Source organism: Onychostruthus taczanowskii, unplaced genomic scaffold (genome assembly GCF_017590055.1).
Source record: "Onychostruthus taczanowskii isolate IOZ18803 unplaced genomic scaffold, ASM1759005v1 scaffold8, whole genome shotgun sequence".
NCBI lineage: Eukaryota > Metazoa > Chordata > Aves > Passeriformes > Passeridae > Onychostruthus > Onychostruthus taczanowskii.
Window position 1 is genome coordinate 7,184,267 of NW_024505892.1, and position 25,283 is coordinate 7,209,549.

At 35.7% G+C, this 25,283-nt stretch overlaps 1 protein-coding gene across 6 annotated transcripts in view; it reads left to right on the forward strand.

Annotated features, from left to right (window-relative positions):
- The window catches only part of LAMA2 (laminin subunit alpha 2), a 337,914-nt gene that overhangs the window by 134,314 nt on the left and 178,317 nt on the right, over positions 1 to 25,283 (forward strand). For all 6 annotated transcript variants that reach the window (XM_041423612.1, XM_041423610.1, XM_041423614.1 and 3 more), the window contains exons 10-12: positions 2,917 to 3,077; positions 6,526 to 6,666; positions 8,018 to 8,191. In XM_041423612.1, the coding sequence (XP_041279546.1) occupies positions 2,917 to 3,077; positions 6,526 to 6,666; positions 8,018 to 8,191 (476 nt within the window). The remainder of the gene's footprint in view (positions 1 to 2,916; positions 3,078 to 6,525; positions 6,667 to 8,017; positions 8,192 to 25,283) is intronic.

The window sequence follows — 25,283 nt, forward strand, 5'->3', positions numbered from 1 at the left end:
AGGAGAGACTGTAGATATAAATGAGTATTTGGGTGCTCCATACTGAAACATATAGTTGGATTTGAGCTGAGACTTCATTTGTGAGATACGAGTTCCTGAAGCTTTCAAATGAGGTGGGCTCACTTCTGAAGAGTAGGCTTACCTATGTCTTTTACTGCTGAACCCTGGAGTATAGCCAGCTATTTTCATCTGGAAGGAACAAAAGTTTCTCTGTTCCAGATTGTGCAGTTAGGATGCATTGACCCAGATTACAAGAGCTTGTGTCCTGCTGTGCTGTGGGGCCTTGATGGTAGCTTCTTTGAGAGGAGAATAACTCAGAAATTTGAGAATCAGCTGAGCCAAAGGCAGCAAAACCCATGGGGCACATCACTTTGAGATAGTAAGTAACAGAAATTTCATGCATTGAAATTCTGTGTATAATTAGGTCAGATCAAGAAGGTGACAGTCGGCATGATGTGTTACAGCAGATCAAAGAGGCTTCAAGGTTAGAGTAGACAGATTGAATTTCACCTCTGTGTAGATTAACAGATGATATAATTTAAAACTCCTGTAGGTGGCTGCTTCTTCAAATAGCTAGTTAGAGAAGCCATAAAAAGGAGAAGCACCTCTGGATTTATGCATGGGGGACTGTTTTAAAACTCTCCTCCTGAAGGACAGTCAAATTCAACATTTGTAGGAATGAGAAAGCCTCCCTGAAAAACAACTTAATCAAAACAAGGAAATCTATAAAAGGAAAATAAAAATGAACAATCCAAGACTGCTAATGGCAAGCTTAGGGTTTATAGACTGCATATTAGACATTCAGAGAAGATGCATTTCTCTGGTTCAAAATTATTCAAGCAATGCAATTAAGCTAACAACAACAACAACAACAAAAAGATACATCTATTTAAACAACAGAAAGAAACCCACTGAAAATCAGAAGTTATTCCTAACTAGGATAATAGAAAAGAATATAAATTGTGACAGATTCCAGAAAGGCATGCTCTTAATAATAAATACACATATTTTAAGGAATCATTTTCTGAATAGTTAGATGTTGCTAAGAGGTACTTTTTCAGATAATTCAGAATCAAACAGAGTGCTAGAGATTCAAATGCAGTAGGAGTTAAATATGGTTTATGTGTAATTAAGTTATAAATGGACATCTCAAGAAAGAAAGGGACACAGCAGAAAAACTATATTAATTCTTTTAAACAGTAACTAAAACAGCGCAGGGAATTTCCCACTTGGGAGTCTTCATTCATGGGGACAAGTCAGAAGAGAACTGCCTCAACCAGAAGTGTCAGGTTTGAAGTGAACTGATAAATAAAGAATCAAAATTTGTTAGGCATAAAGCATATTTATCCATGGCTTCAAGATGAGTTGAGTAGTTGAAAATTGAGTTGCTTGAGGCATTAAATATAGCTTACAATAATTTTCAAAACAGACATTAATATTAAATAGACTCTGTTTATCCAAAAGAGAGACAGGGTGTTCCAGGAAACTAGAATCAAAAGGTCTGGTTTCTGTTCCATGGAAATCACTAGAACTATAATAAAGGATTTATACTATTTCTGAAATGTGGCAAAAATGGGCAAAAATCAAGACTAGGGGTTTTATGTAAAGGACAGTCTGCCTTATGAATCTGTTTGAAGGATTAAATGTATATGTGAACAAAGGCTCATTTGATTAATATTGTATTTTGATTTTCAAAAGGTTTTGACAAGATCTTTTGCCAAAATCCACAAAAGAAAGTGTAATAGGATAAGGAGAAAAGGTTCTTTCATGGTTTAGTACTTGGTTAAAAGAATTAATGGACCATTTTCACAGTGATGATCAATATGAACTGTTGAAAATATTCATATTTAACCTGGAGAAGGGATGAGTAGGAAGGTGACAAAGTTAGCAAGTACAAAATCTTTCAGCATAGAAAAATGAAAGAACTGCAAAATGTTGAGAAGGATCTCAAGATAGTGTCTGGGTAGTAAAATAAATTATGACTTTTTTGTAGCAATTACAGGAAAAGTAGAACACTGAGAAAAGTAGTTCTACTTGTACAGTGATTACAGTGATTTCTGAATTAAGCACTATCAGTTGTGAAACAGCTCTGGGAATTTCCTTGGACTGTGCCTCAGGTCTGCCATCTCTGTTCTGTCTTGGCAGTAATCAAAAACATCAACAGGTCCTTAGGAAATACTACTGTTTTTTAAAAAATAACTGAAAAAAATCATCAGAAAAACCAATCAAACCAATTTACAGTATGCACACCCTCTTTAAATAATTTATTAGAATTGGAAACAGTGCAGAGAAGGACGGCAGAGGTTTTTGGACATACCAAGCAGTTTCTGTCTAGAGATACTGAGTAGGTGTAGGAGATTGTGGCATATGAATTAAAAATGTCAGGTAGGATATGATAGATGTATATTGAAATCACAGATGGCATGGATAAAGTGAATGGTTACGTTCTCTTTTCTATGATATAACAATTAGATGGCAATAAATAGAGATTTATCACACATCACTGTTTTCTTTCACACTATACAAGGCTAAATGTGAAAAATTCCCTGCTGGGGTGCCTTACAGATTCTGAACATAAAAGCGTGTTGAAAGGTCTTTGGATTAATTAATGGAAGAGAAGGTTTTCAGGGACTGTTAGATGCAAAGAAGTAGGGATATGTTTGGATTTTCAAGATTTCTTAATATGCAAATTTCTGGAAACTCAGAATTCAAATCACTGTATACTTGCCCTATTCTTACATTGTTCATTCTAGCCTCTCTCAGATGACTCTGAGTTACAGATGGTGCTGTGAGCAACAGTAAACACCCCCTTATGTTAAACCCACCAGAGGTGTTGCTTTGAGTGCTCTAACACACATATCTGACAATAATAATGACAAATGAAATATATCTCATGTTTTTTCCCTCTTCCTGTAGATTTGTTGCCTGGTTTCTGTCACTGCAAGACTGGCTATGCAGGAGAAAGCTGCAATCAATGTGCCTTGGGTTATACAGGATATCCTGAGTGCCTGCCCTGCAACTGCTCCCTTGAGGGCAGTGAAAATGATGACCCCTGCATAGGTCCCTGCATCTGCAAGGTATGGATGTCGAATTCTTCTGAGCCATAGAAAGATACCAATGGTACTGAAAGATTGCATTAATGCCCTTTTATTATGCCAGAGTATCCCGCTGTTCTACCTAGCTGTGTTAGTATCTGTGTTAGCCACTTCTCACAGAACACTTGGTCTTGGTCCTACAAAATCCTACACAGTCTTGTGTCATCTCAGAACTCACTTCAATCAACATATTTACATAGGAGCTTTGTATGCTGCCAGTCATACAAGTCCTTAGAATTCTGTAATGAAGGGACACTGTGAATCATTTGTTTCAAACCCCATCCTCATCTACTCAAAAAGTATATGTTTACAGTATTGTAGATTCTAAAACTAATCTGTAAATGCAATTTCAAAAAGAGAAAATGAAGTGAACTGATGATCTATTAAAACAGGAAGGTTGCCTTTTAGGAGTAGTCATTCTTTCCTGCCTTGGGATGGTTGTTTGTTGAGAAATCTCTAATGAGTTCTAAAAAACAAAATATATCCTTTCTGTAGGATGAATTTCTTAATTTCTGGGAAGAAAATTTAAGAAGGCTTTTCTCTGTGTGCCATTGGGTATCTCCCTCCAACTATATCTTGATATTATATTGAAATTAAAAACACTTAAAGCAGACACATCCACTTATAAAATGCCTAGCTATCAGAAAGGCTTTAGAAATGGTTGTGCTTTCTAAGTCACAGTCTAGTAAGTGACTGTGAATATGCCCAAAGGACTGCTCACTGTACTGTGGATCACTTTTTCTGTACTGTATTTGTGGGAATTCCCTTCCAAAATTTAGTTAACAGAATTAGTCACAAATGAGAATTTAGAAATACTTACATGGCATTCTTAAATACAGGAATGTATAAAAAATGCTTCAATCTCGTGCTGCAGATTCACACAAAGCTCTGGTTTGACAGCTGAATAGCACTGAAATCTACTCAGAGAATTAACTTTATCCTCACTTTATGTAACAGCCACATGATCTCTCTCAGAAATAAAATCATCCACATCATATTTCTAATTACTTAGCCATCAAGTTTAGAAGATCATAAGAGGGTGATTTTGCTATGTTCTGGCTTGGAATGGAGCTTTGATGAAGATGTATTATGCTAAATACCAGATGAATATTGCTTAATAATTCTTATGATGTTATTCATGTAAAGCCAAACTGACCTGTTAGTGCACGCAGACAAAAATGAACAAATAAAGAATAGAAATAATTGTTCCTGTCCCAGAGAGTTCTCATTATATGCTCTTTTCTCTCAGTGTTTATCTTTTGTTTTCTTTGTGCTCCTCCAATCCCTTTTTAAGTGCTTGTGGGAGAAAAATGATATCTTTTGTACATAGCTGAGATACAGATACATGCACATTTAATTTCACTAGCAATCTTCAAATTCAAATCAAAGCAGAATATGGTCAAAGGGACACTGAAATCATCAGATTAGTTATGCTCCATGTGAAGAATAAAATGGAATGTCTGGTTAATAGCAGGGCTTGGGAAATGTTTCCCTTATTTTAACCACATTTTTCAATTACCTATGATGAGCTTTAAATTTGCTAAAGATAGTTTTCTTGTAAAAGAAATTGCTGAAAAACGGTCCTAACTGAATAGGCTTTGGAACTTTATGACGGTATGTGGTCAAAGTTTCATCTTTGGATAGCTTAATACTTCACTGAAAAGTATTGAGAAATACATGGGGTTACAGAAACATTGCTTTATTTGCTGAGGGATAGGTTAGATCTCCTTTCCAACTCTAAATTTTATTATACCTATTATTCACTGAATTCCATGCCTACTCAATGGAGTTCTGCAAGTTTTATCACAGATGACGTTTGTGACTGCAGAGCAGGCAACTTTGCATTTAAACACGTTTGGTTTGCAGCTCTCTTTTTATTTTCCTCTTCCCTCTCTGCACACACTGAGTACATCAACGCAGTATGAAACTTTTGGGACCAGTGTTCAGAACTGTAGTTTCTTAAATAAAGGGTGAGAGTATCTGTGTCCAGATGATGCCCACGTTATTATTCACATGAAGCACGAGTAACCAGTTGATTTTTCACATACCCATGGCAGTAATAGGCATTGATTAATCCCAAGATTTCTGGTGAAAATGTAAAAATGCCAGTCTTAAGATTAGTGGGATTTTGAAGTTAAATTTAATTTACTTATAACCTTGAGTTTTATTAAAGATGTTTGTGGTTTGTTTAATAGTCTGTATGATATTACTGAAGAGGAGCATAGAGCACAGCAGTAGAGACAGAGCAAAGATACTTTTTTACGCATATTTTTACTGTATTATTAGTGGTGAAAACATTATTAAATTTTCCCTGTATCTTCCTTTTTGCAGGTCATTGCCCCTTGCTGCATGATGTCTCTATTTTCTCTTCATTCATGTGTGCTATCCTTTCTCCCCATACATCCACCTGCCTTGCCCCATTTTTGCCAGGTTTGCTACATCTTAACCAGGAGGCTATCAAATGGCTTTCAGTGAATTTACTTTGGAGCTGTGTATTTTGAGCTATCCTAGACTGCGCAGTGTAGGCAGGGTTTTTAGAATGTGTTCATTCTCTGCTGACGTAGAGCCAACAGTTCAGCCCCGTATGCATTCCACAGAGTGCTGTCTCCAGGTTAAAGAGACTGTGCATAATACCTCTGAAAGGGGAAGAATTTTCTGAGCTCTGTTGGGGAAAATACTGAATTACTGAACCAGCACCATATCATAAGCATCCTGCCACACTGTGTAGAAAACCTAGCTTTAATTTTGCCTATAGGGCAAATTGATGTATACTGTAAGATAGTAGGATTTAATGCACAACGTAAGCTTTCTATGAAAAATATAAGTACAAAATGCTAAGTTTAGAATAGCTCATGTATATTTAGTGCCTGTCTTCCTGCAGGGGAAGAGTTTCCAAACCTGGCTGCATGGCTGGCAAACACATGTAGTTATGGAAAGAAGAACTGCAGCTCATTTACTACTTGTATTTATCCTGAATTCATTTATTAATGACAGATCTCTGAAAAACTGATGCTCAGAGTGATTAGTGTGACTACTACCACGTACCTGTAGTTTCCATCAGCTGGATGTGCATGGATTTTGTCAGTCCTACCTACATACTACAGTTGTTGAGGTTGTAACATTGTGCCATACTACCTTTCCCTCTGAGACTGTCAGTGTAAAGTATATGAATTAGATTATTACCTGACATAAAATATGTCCATTGATAGAGATGAGAAATTACAACTCTTTTAATGTCCAAATTCCATGTCCTATTATTTACATGCAGCCACATTGTGCCTTTTACTGTGTAAAGGATTTGCTACTAACATTCACAAACAAGAAAGTCTTTCCTATAAATGTCTTTAGAGTCCTCCTGAGGAATAAAAAGCCAGTGATCTCTTATTCTCATCTATGACAACTAAAGTAATACTCTAATGTGCCTTTCCAGGAGCATGTTGAAGGAGAAAACTGTGACCGTTGTAAACCAGGTTTCTTCAATCTTCAGCAAAATAATCCCGAAGGCTGTGAGGAATGTTTCTGCTCTGGAAAAACAAACATCTGCAGACACTCTCCCTTTACCTACAGAAGTGTAAGAAAAATCATAGCATACCAGTACATGTCTTTGCTTTGTGTTTTTTGTGTTATCAGTAACCATTGTCACTAGGTTTTTTCTTATTAGAAAATCATGCATGTCCTTTATTTTTCATTTATCTGGAAGAAAATGCTTTTAAGCTTTGTCATTCCTTGTGAGGAAGTTCTGAAATAGAGCAATTAGAACAGTGAAAAACACAAAAGAAGCTATAACAATATAAATTGAAGCCATATGCATAAACACAGTCCTGGAATGTGCATACATAACCACTCCTGAATTAAATGCTCCATATCCACAGGGCAGCCTCTTTTCCAGGTAATTATTAAATTTCTAGACCTGAAGTAATTAAGAATTTAGAAACAGTAAATGTGCAACACACAGCTTAAGTAAGAAAAAGGAATGCCTTGCAGGATTTTGAATGCATTTCTTTTGTATGCTGCCTTCCTAGGAAAGGATGTGAGAGGAAGATGAACCTGCTGTTCTTATTTATACTGTAGAAAAATGTCTTTAGCCTGCAAATATACTCTGAACTGTAAATTAGTTCTCAAAGCTCAGACACTGATGCCACTGAAATGAATGTTTGCTACATATTCATGCCTGTAGATTGAGTTTGGGAAATGTGTTCTAGGTCTACTAGATCTTGATTTTGGCCATATTGTTATGCTGGAAGTCTGCAAGTAACACCATATATGTCTAATGTTCTCATTTACATGCCAGAAACTGGGAAATTTTCCATTCCATGGCTGAGCTCATTTATTGTTCTGCTTGTATCTGGGCTCCAGAAGCCATCTTTGTACAAAGTGTGCTCTTCTCTGATGATTCATTACTAATTATGGGATTTCAGAAATTCAAATTCTGGTGCTTTCCAGCACCAAAAAGGTGTAAAAGTATAAAAAGTATATTTGGCCTTGTAAGGTTTTATAATGGAAAAATATTACAAATTACGATGCCTACAGCAATTAGAAAATGTATATCCATTTGTCAGTTCATTTTCTGTACAATCTGTTGACTGATATTATTTACTGAAAACTTGCAAAATATTTATCCATAATCTTGCACATATGTTTGTGTGATGGAATTTCTTTCTTGCTCTGGACCATGAAGCACAGAATGCAAATACTTGCTGTTCTTTCAAACTGAGAAGTTATCATTCCCAGTCATATGCAATACGAAATGTTTGCTGTTTTTACTTTGTGTTTTCCTTGGTTCCTACACTGCTATTAAACCTAATCAGTTTTTTTTTTCAAATGGAAGGATGCGAGGCTGTGGCTGTTGTTGAAATGATCAATGTTCTGATTATTATTGTAATGTGGGTTTTATTTACTTATTTATTTTCCTATCATTTTAGATAGAAGACATGAATGGTTGGTATCTGACTGACTTACCAGGTCTCATCAGAGTTGTCCCCACACAAAAGAGATTTGATGGGCATCAGCAGCTAAGCATCAGCAACGTGGCTGCACAAAAAGTACTACCACAGATTTACTATTGGAGCGCACCGAGTTCTTATTTGGGCAACAAAGTAAGTGCAGGTGGTACTTGCCTAAACACTAATTTGATTTATTGAGAAAAATGGTAAGGCTTTGAAGGGGGAGTGAGACTGAGGGAGGATAAAATTGGTTAGCTATTTGACTGGCAAAATTGCAAGCAGAAAGGAATCACCTGTGTGGAGTATCCCTTTGTGGCAAAAAGTTAGGTAGACAAAATTAAGTAAACATCTTTAATCTTGAGCCCTCTTTGGTATCCTGCGGTCAGGTGTCAGAGAAGAGCAACTAGTTCACAGCATTGGTTTTTGAATCAACTAGCTGGTGTGTGGTTCAGCTTGGCCTGTTCTCTTCCCACCTTGTACTGTGCTTTGAAAACCAGTTCCCTCTTCTGCTTTTCAGAGATGCAGGTTGTGTATCAGATGTTGTGGGGGTGTTTAATGCTTTTCAGGAAACTTGTGTGTGGGGAGCTCTCTGCCCTGGAACTCAGAAAATGCTGTTGTGAGTTTTGTGATAGTTCTAATGTGTGTATTTAAGTCTGTGTGTATGTAAGTGTGTTTGTACACACATATTCACATCTCACAGGTTAATACCAAATCCAAAATACTTTCATGAAAATCTCATTTCTTTCTAGAGAGTAGAGTTGAAGACTGAATGAGTCTTAAATGCGAAGAAAGCTTAACAGCTTTCCATTTTCTGTAACCCTGATTATGCTAAAACTTATAAGAAATGCTAACACTGATGTATTTGAGCACGTTTTCCTCTGTAGTCTCTTCAGGCTAGTCAACCTCTTATTTATTTCTTTCTTCCTGTTGGCTGAAAATCAACATGACAGAAGGTAAGTGAGCACATTGAAACTAAATAACATCATTCCGAGGAATTGGGCATCCTGTTCATGGCCTATAAATTGTTAAAGAGAGTCAGGCTCACTTAGCTGGGCAAGAGGGAGTTTCTTCAATGATATTGCATGTCTGGTGAACTTACCCTGAAATGTGAACTGATACTTTTCCTTACAGAATTCCCTCTTGCTTCTAGTCAGTGAGCGAAATAATGGTAGGAATATGCACACATTATTTGAATGTGGAAGATATTTTTTCAGTGTAATTTGGAGGTCCTTTGTGGTTACTGTCAGATATCACTGTATGAATGAAGCAATTTGCCTTAATAACTGAACCATATAAATTTTTGATACTACAATAACAGTGAAAGCACTCAAATTACCACAGTACATCTTAACTGTCGTGTTGCATCAAGTAAACTATAGTTGTAATGGCATGCCTGGGCCAGATGATTTATTTTATGGAAAGGGAAATGGAAATAGAATATTGAGAGTCCTTATTTGTAAATTCAATAAAACATTTCTCTAAATAGCTGAAACTGAATAAAACGAAATAGCTGAATCTAGATAAAAACACCCTTTCTTGAGAATAACTGCTAGCTGTAGAATAATTGGTATTTCAAAGCATGCAAACCCTTTAAGAATTTTGTCTCAAGAAACATAGAGAAAAATTTAAGAATTCTTTTATCAAGATATATACTTCTCTTGTAATTTGTGAATCTTGTTTCACAGAAAGCTGCTTCTCCTCTAATTGCTAAAATTATTGCTCTTAAATAATATTTCCCAAAATAAAATTGAACAAAGGGAGGTAGTAACGATCCTGCATTTCCTAGTTTGCAAATATAGCTCAAAAAACTTACATCAAATAATTCTTTTATTATGAAGTTGTCATGTCCTGTGTGTGCCTCCACAGTGTTGATTGACATATGTGTGCTATCTGATTGTTTTACATCCATCTCCAATTGCCTCTTTGGAAGGAAAAAACCAGTATAAATAGGATGCCCCTGTGCAGCCTTCAGCTTTTTCTTTTTCATCTCAATCTGTGTGATACTAGGCTATGTGATACTGGTTTTTGTGTCTCGAAGGAGACATTCTAAATAACAAGAAGCTGTAGATGGCACAGGATTCTTCTTTATGTCAGAGTGGGACAAAAATATGGGCAAATTAATTTAACATTACCATGCACTTTAGTCTCCTGAATATATGTGCTGCTACCAGAACTTACACTTTGTTTTATAAATTCAGGTAATTTTTTAAAAACCTGTATAATATGCATTTGAACTGAGAAATAGAACAGTGTTTTTGATGCAGAATACGTTCGGGAGTAATCTGGAGGAATTTAATTTCTAGAAATAAAATACCTAGTGAATAATTTGAGAGAACAGATTTAAAATGGTTACTATTAAGGTTTTAGTAGGTATCATAAAGCAGTTTATATTCTTGCCTGCCTACCTTCTCATAGCCTACTGAACTAAGGATTGCAGCAATCATGAGGACTTGTGCTGTGTTAGACCTTCTAGAATCTGAAAAATTACATTTTTTAGAAACTCTAATTACATTTTAGGTATTTGAAAACCACATTTTCTTTCAGTTAGCAGTTTCTTAAATTGTTTTGACAATGGATCTATAGTTTCTTTTAAACATCTGTGCACGCTAAAATATTTTATTAATTTGTCTGAAAGTGTAATGAGTTATAGTATGATAACATTTGATCAGAGCACTGAAAAGAAAGTATAAAATAAATAAAAAATTGGATACCCAACTCAGCAGGATAATGTGAAACACTTGTTTCTTTAAAATCAGTGCGGAAGGGTTAGGTGTGTGCAGTATTTTGGAAGTCTAACATTATGTATACACTCTGCCTCTTTGATGCCTCATCTAAAAGCAATTTGATAATTTGTATGATGACTAGAAGCACCTTATAATTAGACAAAAGTAAACATGATATTCAACATATCCAAACATATGACACCTGTTCCCTCCCCTCCATGACACAAACATGAGAGGTGGCTGAGGCCACTTGAAATTCCATGAAGGAACTTCCATCTTTGGGTACATGCTTTATTTTTTTTCTGCAGCTGCATGTTTTATCTTCCTTTCTCTGCCAAGGCGAGCTGTAATGTGAAGGTGGAGATTTACCTTGCCTTTTTCAGATGATTAGAGCACTGCCTTTGGTCAGCAGTTGCAGGTTAATTCAGTCCTTAGGTGGAGTTTGTCTTAGAATTCAAATCTGTGGACATTGTTAGGTCTCAACACACATCATGTAATACCTCCCCTCCCACTATTCCATCTGCATTTTGAGCAGACACTAATGCTGCCATTACTCAAACTCCAAACAGCATGATGGAAACTCTAAACCACTTTTTCTCCAGACCACTATATGCATACTGACAGACTTGCATTGAGACATGTCTTGAATCCAACCCAGTTTTACAGGAATCATTTAAATTAGTTGTACAGCGTAATTCCATTCACTATAAGTAAGGTTAATTTAAGCTGATCCTTCATGAAGCCAGAGCATGTTGAGAATTAAAGCAAAAGATGTTTAAATGTTAAGCTTTGTTATCTCTTGGAAAAGTTCTTGCAGATCCTGTTTGTCAACTCCGTAGACCTAAAGCAGCCATATGATAGATACTGTTTTTTCTCTGACTTCTCATTAAAACCAAGACAGCAGCTGAAAGTTTTATGTAGAGTCTATGTATGCAGAACAGGAAAGGGACTTTTTGACCCTGTCCCTTTATTTATTTTCCTGTTATTTTATAATTAGCTATTTGCTAATAACCTATTTGCTGACTTCACTAAGGCTTTGTTTCTTTGAGTCCAGAAATGAAGACACTGTAATAAGCCTGTAGTCAATTCATACAAATTTTAAAATTCTGTCAGCCTTTTAAAAGTACTTCACTTGTGGAAAACTAGATTGGGATAGAATGAGCATTTTGTTTTGTGACATATTATCTATTACAGACTGCCTAGAATACCTCATAGGATTAAAAATTGAATTATAAAATAATCATAAACTAGGTCCTCATAGCTTTTATGTTTATTTCCTTCCATTTGTTTTCATTTCTTAGCCAATTCTGATACAAAAGGCAGAATAATGTAAGCAAATTGCAGTCTGTGGCTCCCAGGGGGGAAGGGATGGAGTTGAGACCCAAAACATAAAGAAGCGTAAATAATACAATAATCAGCTGGAACTGAAATGCTGGGATCAATTGTCCTGAATTATGAATACATCTAAGCCCAGAAAGCTTCATCTAGTATTGTAATGGTTTCAGATCTCAAGATTTTCTTGTTCATAGGACATGATGCAGTTAAAAAGACCCACAACTCCTTTACTTTTAGTGCCAGCCTCAAAAAGGAAAGCAATTTAATATAATACTTTTTGGTATAAATGGATGAAATACAAGTTAATTTGTAGTTGGAAGCTACTATTTTTACCATCAGTTGGTTTTGAAATTATTTGGCCAGATGAAAGTAATCTAGCCTAGAGAATTCCAACACTCATCTGTGTCAAATCCAGCCAACAGACTGATTTTTTTAAGCATGTGGATGTATTGCTTTTATTGTCAGGGAAGCAAAGTATTGCAGCATAGGTGGGCTGGTGGGATCTCCATTTGTGCACCTTTGTATGAAAACCCATTATTTCAGGTTGTATGGAGAGTTTAGGCCATCAGTAGAAGATTTTGTTCCCTAATGAATATAGGTTGTCCAAATTCAAGCAGGTCACCCTTTAGTGCATGAAGTATCTGCTCACTGTGTGATGGTAAGGCCAGGATTTCATGATGAATTTGCCTTTTTTATACCCTCTACACATGAAAGTGTCAGCACCAGATTTGAATGTGTAGCAAAGCACATCTCCAAGCTTGCAACAGTAAATTGGGAATGGAGTAGGGAATAATGTGATCCTCAAGTATAAGGCATAACACAACAAAACCAATTTTGTAGGGACATTTAATGATTCTTAATATATTGTAAGTATGAGTAGGACTAAATAGTTGTGTTATATGCACGTTATCCATATCTATAAAAGAAACAGTAATAGGCATCAGCAGTATGTAGAATGCAAGAAATGTCCTTCAACACCCCATAATATTCAGAGTTGCTGCAAATTTCAGGTGTTTTTAAATAGTCAACAGCCTATTTCAGTTGTGGCAGAAAATTAAAGCGATTCAGTGAAACCTAAATTAAAAATAAATTTTGTAAATACAGCTACTTCAGTATCTTTTGTCTTTCATATTGGAATGCATTCTTCTAAGAAAAAGATGGTTTAGTTTATTGATGTTTTTGTTTTATAATAAGTAACATTAAACTGATTTAAATAATGCTGTTTTATTTTTTATCACAATCTGGACTGACCTGACCGAAACCAAGTCACCATGGTAATCAGACTCAGTCAACAGTATGAAGTTGTCTTCAATTTATACAAATGTGCCATTTATTTTATTAGCACTTATTTCAATATAACTTCTAAAAATTAGGTAATAGGCAGAGTCAGATATGGAAAAGATGAGACAAACAGAGCAGATATCCAAGGGAAGAACAAAACATTTTAAGGATTTGAACCATACCTGATGCTTTTTTTAAGTTTACTTAATTTGTATTTTATTATTTGGTTTAGATTCTTTATTTTTCTTGAATTATTCTTTAAGTTTAGCACCATGAAATGGACAGGAGTAGGTCTCTGCATTCTTTCACAGCTGTGGCTTGCCAAATTTGGCTTGATCCCCAGTAAAAAGTGCAACAGTGTTAGTAGCGTCCTACTTGGGGCTCAGCTACCCATGACTGTCAAGAACCACCAAGAGATAAGTAAATTTTGCACACTTTGTTCCTCGTTAATGCTTTTAATGATGCTTGGGTAGCCTGTTGGGACGGTTCAAGTACAGCCATTATTGTGATTACAAGGAAGCTAAGGATGCCCAGTAGACTGTTACAGCCTTGGAAATGGGTTGAAACAGGGCTCAGACTCTGCCTAGCTGAGAGCACTGACTGCAGTCTTTCATGTATTCCATGTTACATTTAATTTCTTAGTGCTAAAATCATCTTACACTACCCTAGATAAAAGAAAAAATTTACTGCTGGTGAAATTATTTAATAAATCTCAAGTGTCCTTTGTTTTACCTGCTTACCCGAGTCTGCCTTGAAGGCAAGAGTTTCAATCAATAGAGGCAGCTGAAAAATGGAGAAACAAGCAGAAAAGAAAGCAGTTTCACAAAAGAAGGGAAGTGAATGCTAGAGAGAGAACACTGAAGGGTGATAGGAAATAATGAAGAAGGAAGTAAATTGGGGGAATATGCTTTCCAGCTTGCCAAGTCTTACTCTCTGATTTCTTTGATCCCAAATACTAAAATAATGAAGGCTCTGAAGAAGCAGAAGAAAAAGAAAAAAAGGCTTTGACTTGGGAAGAATTTATATATCTGGAGTTTGTACTGCGGGCTTATCATCATGAACTGCAGGCAAAGTTACATGGTGATGATGATTCCCATGCTAGAGATAGCTAATTTGAATAGTGGTTACTTAACCACTGCAAAGGAAAACTGAAATTTATGAAAGGGAGGATACATAAGGATTTTGCTCTTATATTTCATTCCTCTTACATACATTCCTCTGCATGCTAAGTACTTCATCAGCAAATAAGTGTTTGCTTTGAAAACTATATTTAGAGTTCCTTGCTCATCACAGGGTACCTGTAAGTAAAGTGTTTAATCAAGTTTTACTCACTTAGATTAATCAGAGAGAATTTATAGTCCAAACATCTAGTTCATATTGGGTTACACAGGATGTGATGAAGGAATTTATGCCCATCACCAAAAGGGTATACTTGAGAACTTCTGAAAAGTCATTCTCAAAATATTGAGAGCCATAAAGAGTTAGTTTTATGTTTAGTTTCCAGATTTCCCTTTATGAATTAATGAACTGCAATTTCTGTTTGATTTACCTGCCCCCCATAATTTATTTCAAATTTAAATGATTTACAAAATCTTGAAATAGAATGTAATTGAAATTGTTGCATTTATATAATGCATTAGTAACACTGCATGATGCCACTGAGCTTTAGTTTTGTAATTTTGTGGTGTTCCATTTTGCTCTCCATATCAAAAAGGCAGTATGCAGCAGGACAGAAATACCGAGAATTTCTGATGTTGCACAAGGGAAACAGCCTTTAGCACAAACCATTTGTTGTATTTTCAATCTGTGTTATGTTGTCTTTGAAGTCTGACGTGCTCGGTAGCATCTGACAATCTCAAGATTGTCCTTACATGCAGCTTCTCTACAAGATGGGTAAATTCTGTTGTTTTCATTTTACATATAGGAATTAGTCTTGCTATTCTATGTCTGCCATTAGAAACTAAGTTTAGGTGCCTGAACTGGATTGACACACTGCCTTGTGTCATTGAGAAATTTTAAAACCAAACAGGTGTAGCACCAGTGCCCAAATCCAAGCGCTAATCATCCGTATACTCATGCAATTAGGAAGTCTGTGTGTGTGGATTTATGGGACTCATATTTTATTGTATGGGTGTTATGGAAATTTTTAATCAATTGGCAGATCTGGCAGACCTAATCCAACTAACTCGGTAAACAACATTTTACATCTATTGTCATTAACAAAAAGGTTGTGTGTTTGTAAAACAAAATATTGGCAGGAGTTGTTGATTTTTAAAACACAGAGCAGTGTTACTAACAAGAGTACAGAAGATGTAAAGGTGGTATAAATGGTTGAAAATCATACAAATTCAATTAAGACATCATTAGTGAAAGAAAACCCAAACTGATATTCAAAGTGTGCACAAAGTAATGCTTTTTAAATTTATTTTGTGTTAGTTTATGAGAAGTAGTAATCATTATTCCTGTTATAAACAGCCAAGGAATTGAATAATGAAATGGTAACCAGAACTAATAAGTAAGTAGCACAGTAGTGATCAGAAGCTTGAATTATTTACTTAGTTTTAACTTGTGTTTTCAGAGTCATCATCCTAAGCATATTAATACTGAGTATCATGCTTTGATCTAATACCTGAACAGAGTATGAAGCATCCTTTAAATCCAGTAGATCCTGTGTCTCAGGTACACTATCCCGTGTCTCTACCCTAACTACTCTGAATGGACTCATACTGCTTTGTGAAATTTCTAGAAAGCAAAATGAGATCCATTGCTTAACATTTCTAGTTAGTTTGCGTACTGTATGATCTTTAATAGAAGAGAATGATGGCAGAAGAGATTTTATTTTCCAGAAAGAGACCCTAGCCTTATACAATATATTTCTTTAGAAAGTGGGAATTTAAAATATTCAGTAAGTTTTTAGAAGTGTGGATTGCCATAACTGTAAAATGAATTTGTATTTGTCTTCTTGCATCCAAGACACAAAAGGCCTAAGACCTCAATATTTGGCATATGGAAGGGATAATCGTGTGCTAAAACCCTAAGCTGAACTGCAATGAATTATTAAACGAGTGGTTTGTTGGATGATGGAATATTACCTGCAAAGCAGCGCTGGTCTCCTAGAGGCACATCCAGAGCTAACTGAGATGAGCCAATTAGGCTGGCTGTCTCTTCAATGTGTTGTAACCTATCAATGGTAATAGCTTATTGTGATGATAAATGAACCCATCTCTCAAACTGAAGCCTGAGTACACACTTCAGCAGTTTCCCTGAATCATAGGGCCATTACCTATCAACTTCAGATTGACAGGAGTGGCAGCAGCAAGAGCAGATGGCATGCATGAGTAGAGACAGATGATTGTTTCACCCAAATGAATGGATTTGGACTTATTTTTGCCGAGGTTGTTTTGTGTTTTTGTGGGTTTTTTCATGAGCCTGCCTTAATGTACCATATTTTGCTAGAATGTTTCTGACAAAACATGCAGCACCACCCCTGTCTCCTGAGGTGGCTGGATGAATTTGTGATTGGTATCTACATACCTTTTCAGTTCACAGGCACTCTCTCTTGTGATACAGGTTAATCCTTTTTTTTTTTTTCCTGATTGCAGAGAGTGATGTATGTTTGGCCCTCTTAGCTCTATCACTTTATTTTCCAGAGCTGACTTCCTCAGAAAAATGTTCAAGATAGAAGAACTGTAACATTATCAATATTTTTCATTATTTTATTACAAGTTTTTGAAGCTGCAAGTATCAAATATCATTAAACACTTGACACTTCTGGATCAATTCCTGGGCTAGTTTAATTCATTTTAGAGGCAGAAAAATTTTTCACAGTGAAGGCAGTCATTTTAACAACTTTCTGTGTCAGTTTTCTTCTAGGCTTTCTTTGTTATGTTGAGGATTTCAAGTGTGTTTTATTAATTAAAAATACCAGTGCCAGAGATACATCCCTTCAGTTTAACATCTTAAAGGATTATTTTGGTTATGACTAAGTTTTTAAAATTAAATTGAAGAGAAATGGCTCTATATATTCCTAAACCACATCTCGGTTATCTGTAAGATCACTCTGGCATGCTCTGAAGGTGTGACCTGGAGGGAACAGTCCTTCAAACAAGATATTTTAGGCTTTGCAATTAGCCAGTCAGTGCAGCAATCCTCTCTATGGCCGTGCATCTCTTCCTACCAGAATGTTTCCTGGCACGTGTCCTGGTGAGCTCTCACTGCAGCACATAATTGACCATGCAGTTACTGAGGCAAAACTTCACACAATTCTAAGTTTGCTTTGCCATGAGTTAGGTAGCTTGTTTGCAGAAATATTAATGGATATAAATACAGTGAATAGTAATCCGTAGTTTTCCATCAATATTGTATCTTCTGTGCTCCAGAAAAACCACAACACAGTATTTCATTTACTTTGAAGTTATTTGAAGCTTAGGTGATCAAAGTCTGTCATATTAGAGAAGGACTTTTTCTTCTTACATATTTTAAATTAAGTGCAACAATACAGAGCTGTACACATATCTAGTAATTGTAAATGTTTGCCAAGTTAAAAAAAAAAAGGCAATAAAAAAAAACAGATGGAAAAGTTAAAAAAATGAAATGAAACGGAAATAATAGATCAGTATTCTGTTCTTATTAGGTATGGAAAGATTTCCTAGCTTAATAAACCTAAGCACTCCAAAGTAATAAAACTGGTGGACCAAAGCCACATTTTTTAACTTAGAAAGTAGATTTGTAACAACAAATGCCTTTAAAGATAATCAAATAAATAGATGCATTGTTTGGTCAGCTGTGTCTTATTACTTAAATGTGTGAGCTAATTCTGTTTAGTCTGCTGTGATGAAAAGTTCTTTTTGAGAAAGAACTTTCTACAGTTTTTTTTGCCGAGTTTCAGCTTCAGTGCTATGAGGCCCTGTGAATTTTTCCTCTCTTTCATAGGTGATGTATTAGCTCAGTTAGGTAGATGCACAAAATCCAGTTTTTTCACTGTTCTGTGTCTTTTGTTTTGTATCAAATACGTGATAATGCCTATACATTTTAATAAAAATCACTTTATACATGCATCTCATCTGTTGAACAAAAATATGAATGTGTAACACAAAGGATGAAAGAGAATAAAAACTGCCACATGAGATTAAAAATTGCAGAAAATTAAATAGAGGAATGATCAGGGCAATTTTTTTCAAAAAGCTCTCAAGCTTTTATGTTAGAGCTAGCTGGCAATGGTTCATTAAAAAACTTCTTAGGGTTTTTTCACTAAACATTCTCAAATTTTATATTAGAAACATCACAGAGAGATATTTTGTTTCTGAATTTGGAAAGTGTGATTCTCTTTGGTGTTAATGGAGTTGGCTGAGTAACTGCAGTGTGCCTTTGAGGGAAATGTCACTGCAATTTTCTTTGTTTCTGAAAAGACACTTGCAGTAGTGGAAAAATCCTAACATTTGGTAACAAATTGGAGTTGTTTATCCTGGAGAAAAAGCTCAAGGGACCTTACTACACTCTATAACTACCTCAAAGGAGAATATAAACAGCTGGCCATGGGTCTTTTCTCTCAGGTAACACATGACAGGACAAGAGGAAATAGCATCAAGTTGTGCCAGAGGAGGTGTAGATTAGATATTTGGAAATATTTCTTCACTGAAAGAGTGGTCTAGCATTGGAACAAACTGCCCAGGGAAGCAGTGGAATCACCATCCATGGAAATGTTTAAAAATGTGTAGATAGGGTGATTAGAGACATGGTTTATTGGTGGATCCGGTAGCATTACATTGATAAATGATATCAATCAAGAGGGCTTTTCGAATCTTAATGGTTCCAGGATAACTCAGAATCTCTTATCCTACCATAAGTATGATCAAATAGATGATTCTGTCAGTAAATGACCACACTCATTACCAGGCCTTCCCAGAGCTGCATGAAACAGAACATGATTTTGCTTGCAATAGTCAAGGAAAATAAATGATAGCTGAAAAGATTTAGGATAGGCAAAAGAGCTCTCCAAATCTCAGAGTCACTCTTGTCTGTCCCTGCGCTGTCTCAATTTTGAATCAAATAGAAGTGCATTCACTATTCAGGGGTGGCTTCATCAATCTCTGAAGCCTGTTTGAAAGTGTATGACACAACAAAGTTCTTAATTCAATTTACTGAGTTACGAATCTAATGTTTTCCTGAAAGTTACAGGCAAAATTGAAATTACATAAGAAAAAAGCTTCCCAACTTTCAATGCAAGTTTTTGTGGTGGCAAACAAAAGTTATGAGGTTCTTTATTTAAAATAATGAAAGCAGCAGCTTTTCACCTAATTTATATGTATTTATAAATATTATTACTGACTACAGTGAGCTTTCAGTCTACCATTTATATACTTGTCTGTCTATGAGAGCATTATTCTAAGCAAATATGAATAACTTAGATTGAGCTATTTTTCCTGTAAATCATTATTTAGATTATTTGTCTACTTTGTTTCTCAGTACTGTGAAGGTTTTTTTTATATAGTTGTTTCTGAGAAGTGACATAATTTTGGGCAATTATCTGTAGATGTATTGTACAGAGAAGTAATTTTACTCTGATCACATTTTATGTTCCAAAATATAATGCACCTTTGACTTCCTCTTGAGATTTTTACATGATAGCTCTCTCAGGCTGTCTTTTGGTATTTTGTATGGCTGCATTTAGAAAATGGTTGTTCTATAGATCTATTAAATGTTTCATGACAAGTAGCTAAAGTAAATCTTATGGTAGATCCATAAAAAAGTATTCCTTTGTTTTCTTCAAAAGATTCCTGCTGTTTTTAACCAAGAAAATCTAATTTAAAATCTTATGTAGCTTTCCTTTATGTATTTTGCATGTTTTATTTTTGATTTCCATTTAAAATTTGCTAATTTACATCCATTTATGCATTAAAGATATTTAGAACATGTTGTGATATTCTGCGCTGCCACACAGCAGAAGACAGTATTTTTCAAATACAGAAATTTGGGCCAGTTTGAATAATTTGAATTGAAGATGACAGATTATTTCCTTAGTAACATTATGAAATTTTTCTTATGTTTGGAGAGAAAGCCTTAGTCTAAAGAGATTTTGATCTGACCTATTGAAGTCCTTCTGACATTTCTTAATATGAATTTAGTTTCATATTCAAATATGAAAATCTTCAGAGAGCTGAAAACCCACTCTCTCATTCACTTTTTAGAAACCTGAGATTGTTCTGCAATGCTCAGAACAGCAGCAGAAATAACTGCTAAGTGGCTACAGTCAACCATGTCTTTGAAAATTATGTCCCAGGGTTTCTTGCCTGTTAACAGCATGCTGCTTTCTAACATGGGAAAGCCCAGTTTTCATAAATACTAGGGCACGTATGCTATTGCTGCAGCATTTCATAAAGCACTGAAAACACTGGGTAGTTGCTGAAATGTCTTCACCTTGCTTGAAGAATGTGGTGAATTTCAGCTTACAATTCAGGATGTATTTTGCTCTAGGCAGGTAGTGACTACCACTTTAAAATAAGTGGATGTTAATTAATGCTCAAATGCAACAGATATTATATTGGATAATGTGGACAAAAATTCACCTTATTAATGAAAAGATCCATCATAATGAGTATATTGCTGTCTTGCTGAATTATGATGGAGCTCTTACGGAAGGATAAATGACGTCCATTTTAAAACCTAATGGGTATCATTATGGTCACTGTTAAAACAATGAATACCAGATGAATGAGTAATAGGAGGGACACTAAAGCTAAATTTTATTCATTAATTCATCGGTAAAAATGTGTAATCAGTACCACAGATTTATGTGCACATCCTAGTTAACTGCACACATGCTTTGGACAGTCTGGGACCCTCAGGAAAATTTGACCAGACTGGCAAAAGCATTCTTAACCACTTCACTAGAAATACATATATAAGATTTATGTAAAATACTGCAAGTAGGGGGAAAAAAAAAGCCTGAATACTGCCCAAAAGGTCATAAATAGTCTCTTTTCTTCTGTGTACCAAGAATCTGAAAGAGAAATCCCAGCTGAATGGCAATAACAATTAAGCAAACATTTTTTAATTGGTGCACTTTATTTTCCTGACTGTGTGAACAGAAATGGGAATACTCAGTGACTTGAGCTACCCTGATGAGTACATCTGCTTGGGATACCATGCAGCATCCCATCAGGAGCCAGCCCATAAAACCACCCCATCAGGCAGGTAGCTCCTGCTACAAGTACATGCCATGTTCACTGATCTCAAACTTCCCAAGGTTCTTACAGTTGGCCATAGGGCAGCTTTGGAATTGTAAGCTCTATGGGCTTTTACTAGCTTCTCTTTATTAATTAATAAGTTAACTTATTTATTTTTTCCTTGTTAGTTTTTGTGTCAGCTCACCACAGGGAAATTCAAATTGCTGCAAGCTTTAGAGACAATTATGTTGTTAAGAAGTGGTCTAAAAATATCATGTAAGCCCACTGAGTTCTTTGTTCTTAGGGAGGGAAGAAAGGAAAAGGTGGAATTCAGAAGGGGATTCTAACTAGGAAGAGTGTAAATCCATGCTTACATGTGATCTAATTCTCGTGTGGCCAACTAGCAAGGAAATGAAAAGTAGTTTTAAGTACGTGTAATTTTTGTGGGCAATTTTTTGTATCTTAAGAATGCTAAGGCAAAAATTCTCCCATTGGATCTCAATCAGTATTGGGCATACTTACACACAGTTGTTATTTTCTTACAGATCTTTGATCTGGATCTGTATTAGGTATTCTGTGAATCAGTACAAAGTATTCTGCAGTGACTCTGTAGAACTTTCACTTGCAATAATGAAAGAAGTGGAAGCACAATCTGTAATAAACCATTAAATCCTGCAAACAGGATTCACTCTGCAGATCTCAAGAAGAGTTTGTCCTCAGAGAGGGAAGATCACAGATTCAGGTTTAGAGCAAGGTCTACCAAGTAGGTTTTTTTTTTCCTCAGAGAAACAGAGAGATACAAGTTAATACATTACCTTCTGAGTATGTAGCTATTACATTTGTAAGTCACCAAAACAAAGGTTTATACTTCTCAGCTCTTTACGTAGAATCATAAACCATTAGTATATTTCTTAGGAAAAGACAAAGTTTAAGGATGTAAGAGTATCTAAACAGCACCAGAGGAAAGTCCAACCAGCCCAGCAGCCTCTTTATAATCTACAATGGCCAGTAAGTGGCAAGGGAAGAGTGTAAGCTGGTAAGGATATAGTGATACTTCATCACATACTTTCCTAACCTCAAGCCTGTAGCTTGGGTACCTCTGAATTCATGAAGGTGTCTTTGGATATAATGGCTTTTATTCATCCTAAATGCACTTTAAAATTTTTATCACATGATAAATAAATAAAGGAAGATTTTGTTTGAGACACCATGTCTGGTTCTGTGGCAGCCCACTCTGTGTCGTGCCCTCTACCATTTTTATTTGATTTTGAGAAGTCCCTAAAAAATGGTTTGTGTGGGAAAATTTAGGAAAATCAAAATTTACACTGGCAATTTGGATAAGTGGCCTGGAGGCAAAATGATCTGTACTTCATAAAAGAACTGCAGGTACAAACTATTTTTTCTTCTCATCTGTCAGTCTATGCTGTAAATTCCTGTCTATTGCATTTGACACTCATCAGAAAGATGGAAGATATTTTGTGATTATATCATAGGAAAATCCTTTTAAATGTCTGTTTTTCAGGGTTATTTCTGTCTTCACATTATAATCTGCTAATTGTTTAAAACAATTATGTTAGCAGTGATTAGAATCTATATGTCCTTGGTATTAACAATTTAAGAATTTTTAAACATATTTTTGATTCAGGTTAGTATGAAAATAAATGGACAACATATTGTTATCAAACTTCTAATTTATGTGATTGCATCACACACTCCGTTTTTGTACTGGAGTATATCAAAAGCAGTGAGCCTTGGAAAGTGATCTGAGCCAGTACTAAAATAGCTAAATAGGGTTGAAGAAGGGGAAGCAATAAATCAGATCAAGTAGCATCATAGGAGGATACAGAAAAAAGAATTAGTGTAACTACTTTTCAAGGCATATTCTGGTTTCTCTTGAGTGCACCCATACAAGAAAAATAGTGGTACAAAAAATGCCTTTCCCAGCTGATGGTGTCTCAGTTTTATTGCAGGAATGAAGTCAATACTTCATTCTATATGGTAGAAAATTGTATGTGATCATGCCCTCATCCTTTTTAGTCACCAGCTCCTCAGCTGTGGTAGAGCTGGTGACTAATACTGACCATATTCCTTTAAAAATGCACCAATTAATGTGCATTTTGCGTCATAAGTTATGAGGCAGAGAAGATGTACTTCATTTTCTAATGTCTTGTCCTAAAGTTTAAACATTTTTCTCTGGGCCATCAGAATGACAGTGCATGTCCTCAAAGTGGAATTGTGATTTTTGTTCTAAACTGCATACTGGTTCAGTAGCAGGTCTGCATTGGTGTTGTCTTGTGTATTCCTGTAGACATCACAAGTTGCAGATGGCCAATTTTTGATCGCTGAACACACTTCCACTGAGCAACTGTTGCTGCTTCTTGTAATGTGATCCAGTATATAAATATCTAACAATTAATAAAATTTTTAAATGTTGTTAATTGTATCTTTTTTCACATGTCTGTTAAGTTGCTGATTAAGCCTTTTAGGTATTAAAACACCATGAACTTGAAAACTAACCCCTTCATAGCAGAAATTACTGCTAGACCACTTTGACTAGAAATAAAGTCTTTACAAAAATGCTCAAAGGGTATTGTGGAGTTTCAGAAAAAAAAAAAAAATAAGGTATGATTTTGTGAGGCAAGTAAGCAAATAATAGTGCAAACATACATGACACAGGTACCACAGCAAGTTGCTCACTTCAGAGATCCTCCTTCTTCCCAAGAGTGCACTGCATTAGATTAGAGCTGTAAAAACAATCTGATCTGAGAAGTTCTCATGCTGTAGGGACTAGGTCCTGCTCCAGCAGTCAGTTCACTTAATAACTTCACATGTCTGAAGTTACATTATCCACTTTTCCGTCTTTTATGGGGTCTAGCTAAGCTAGATCAATATCCTGAGGAAATGTGGCTTTCTATTTTAGGATGACATTTTCATACTTGGCAGGATATTATCTTCATCAACATGTGTACAATATGGTACTAATTTATGTCTGTTTCTTAGTTTGGTGAAAGTCTTGCACAGTGTATTAGGACTTACAACTATTACTTCAGACAATTTTAAATGCTCTTAAATGATAATATACTTCCTCGTTTTCCTGTAAAATGATATTCTATTGAGTCAAGAGCTTTACCTATACTGAAATGAGGGCCTAAGCACTTAATAATTTTCATGAACTCCTCATTCCAGTAGGCTGAAACTGAGGTAATAAAATGGTGCTTGGGCCAAAACTCAACTACAAAATTTTTTATTCACCCATAGGATGGCACTTGGATTGAATGAGTTTTAGATACACAGATGACTAAAAAAGAAAACAAGTCTGTGAAGTAGTTTTTGAGCTATGCTGTCAGTTATTGTTCACATGGGTACTTTAAAGACCTGTCTGTTTTCGTAATCTAGGAATTGCTCTGTTCTCTAGTTTTGAGGCCACTGGTATTGCCATATTATTGAAACACCATGCTGTTGAATTAAGAGGAACTATTAAAGAGTACTCAAGTAGTGTGCAGTTTTGGATGCCACAATATAAGGAGGATATAAATTTACTAGAAAGCATCTTGAGGAGAGCAGTGAAGGTGGTGAAGGGCTTTGAGGGGAAGAGAGATGAAGAGCAGCTGAGGTCACTCAGTTTGGTCAGTCTGGATAAGAGGAGAGTGAGCAAAGTCCTCATTTCAGTCTACATACATCTAGGTGAGTGTGCAGAGACTTCGAACCACGCTAATTGTTTGGCAGGATGAGAGTCACTAG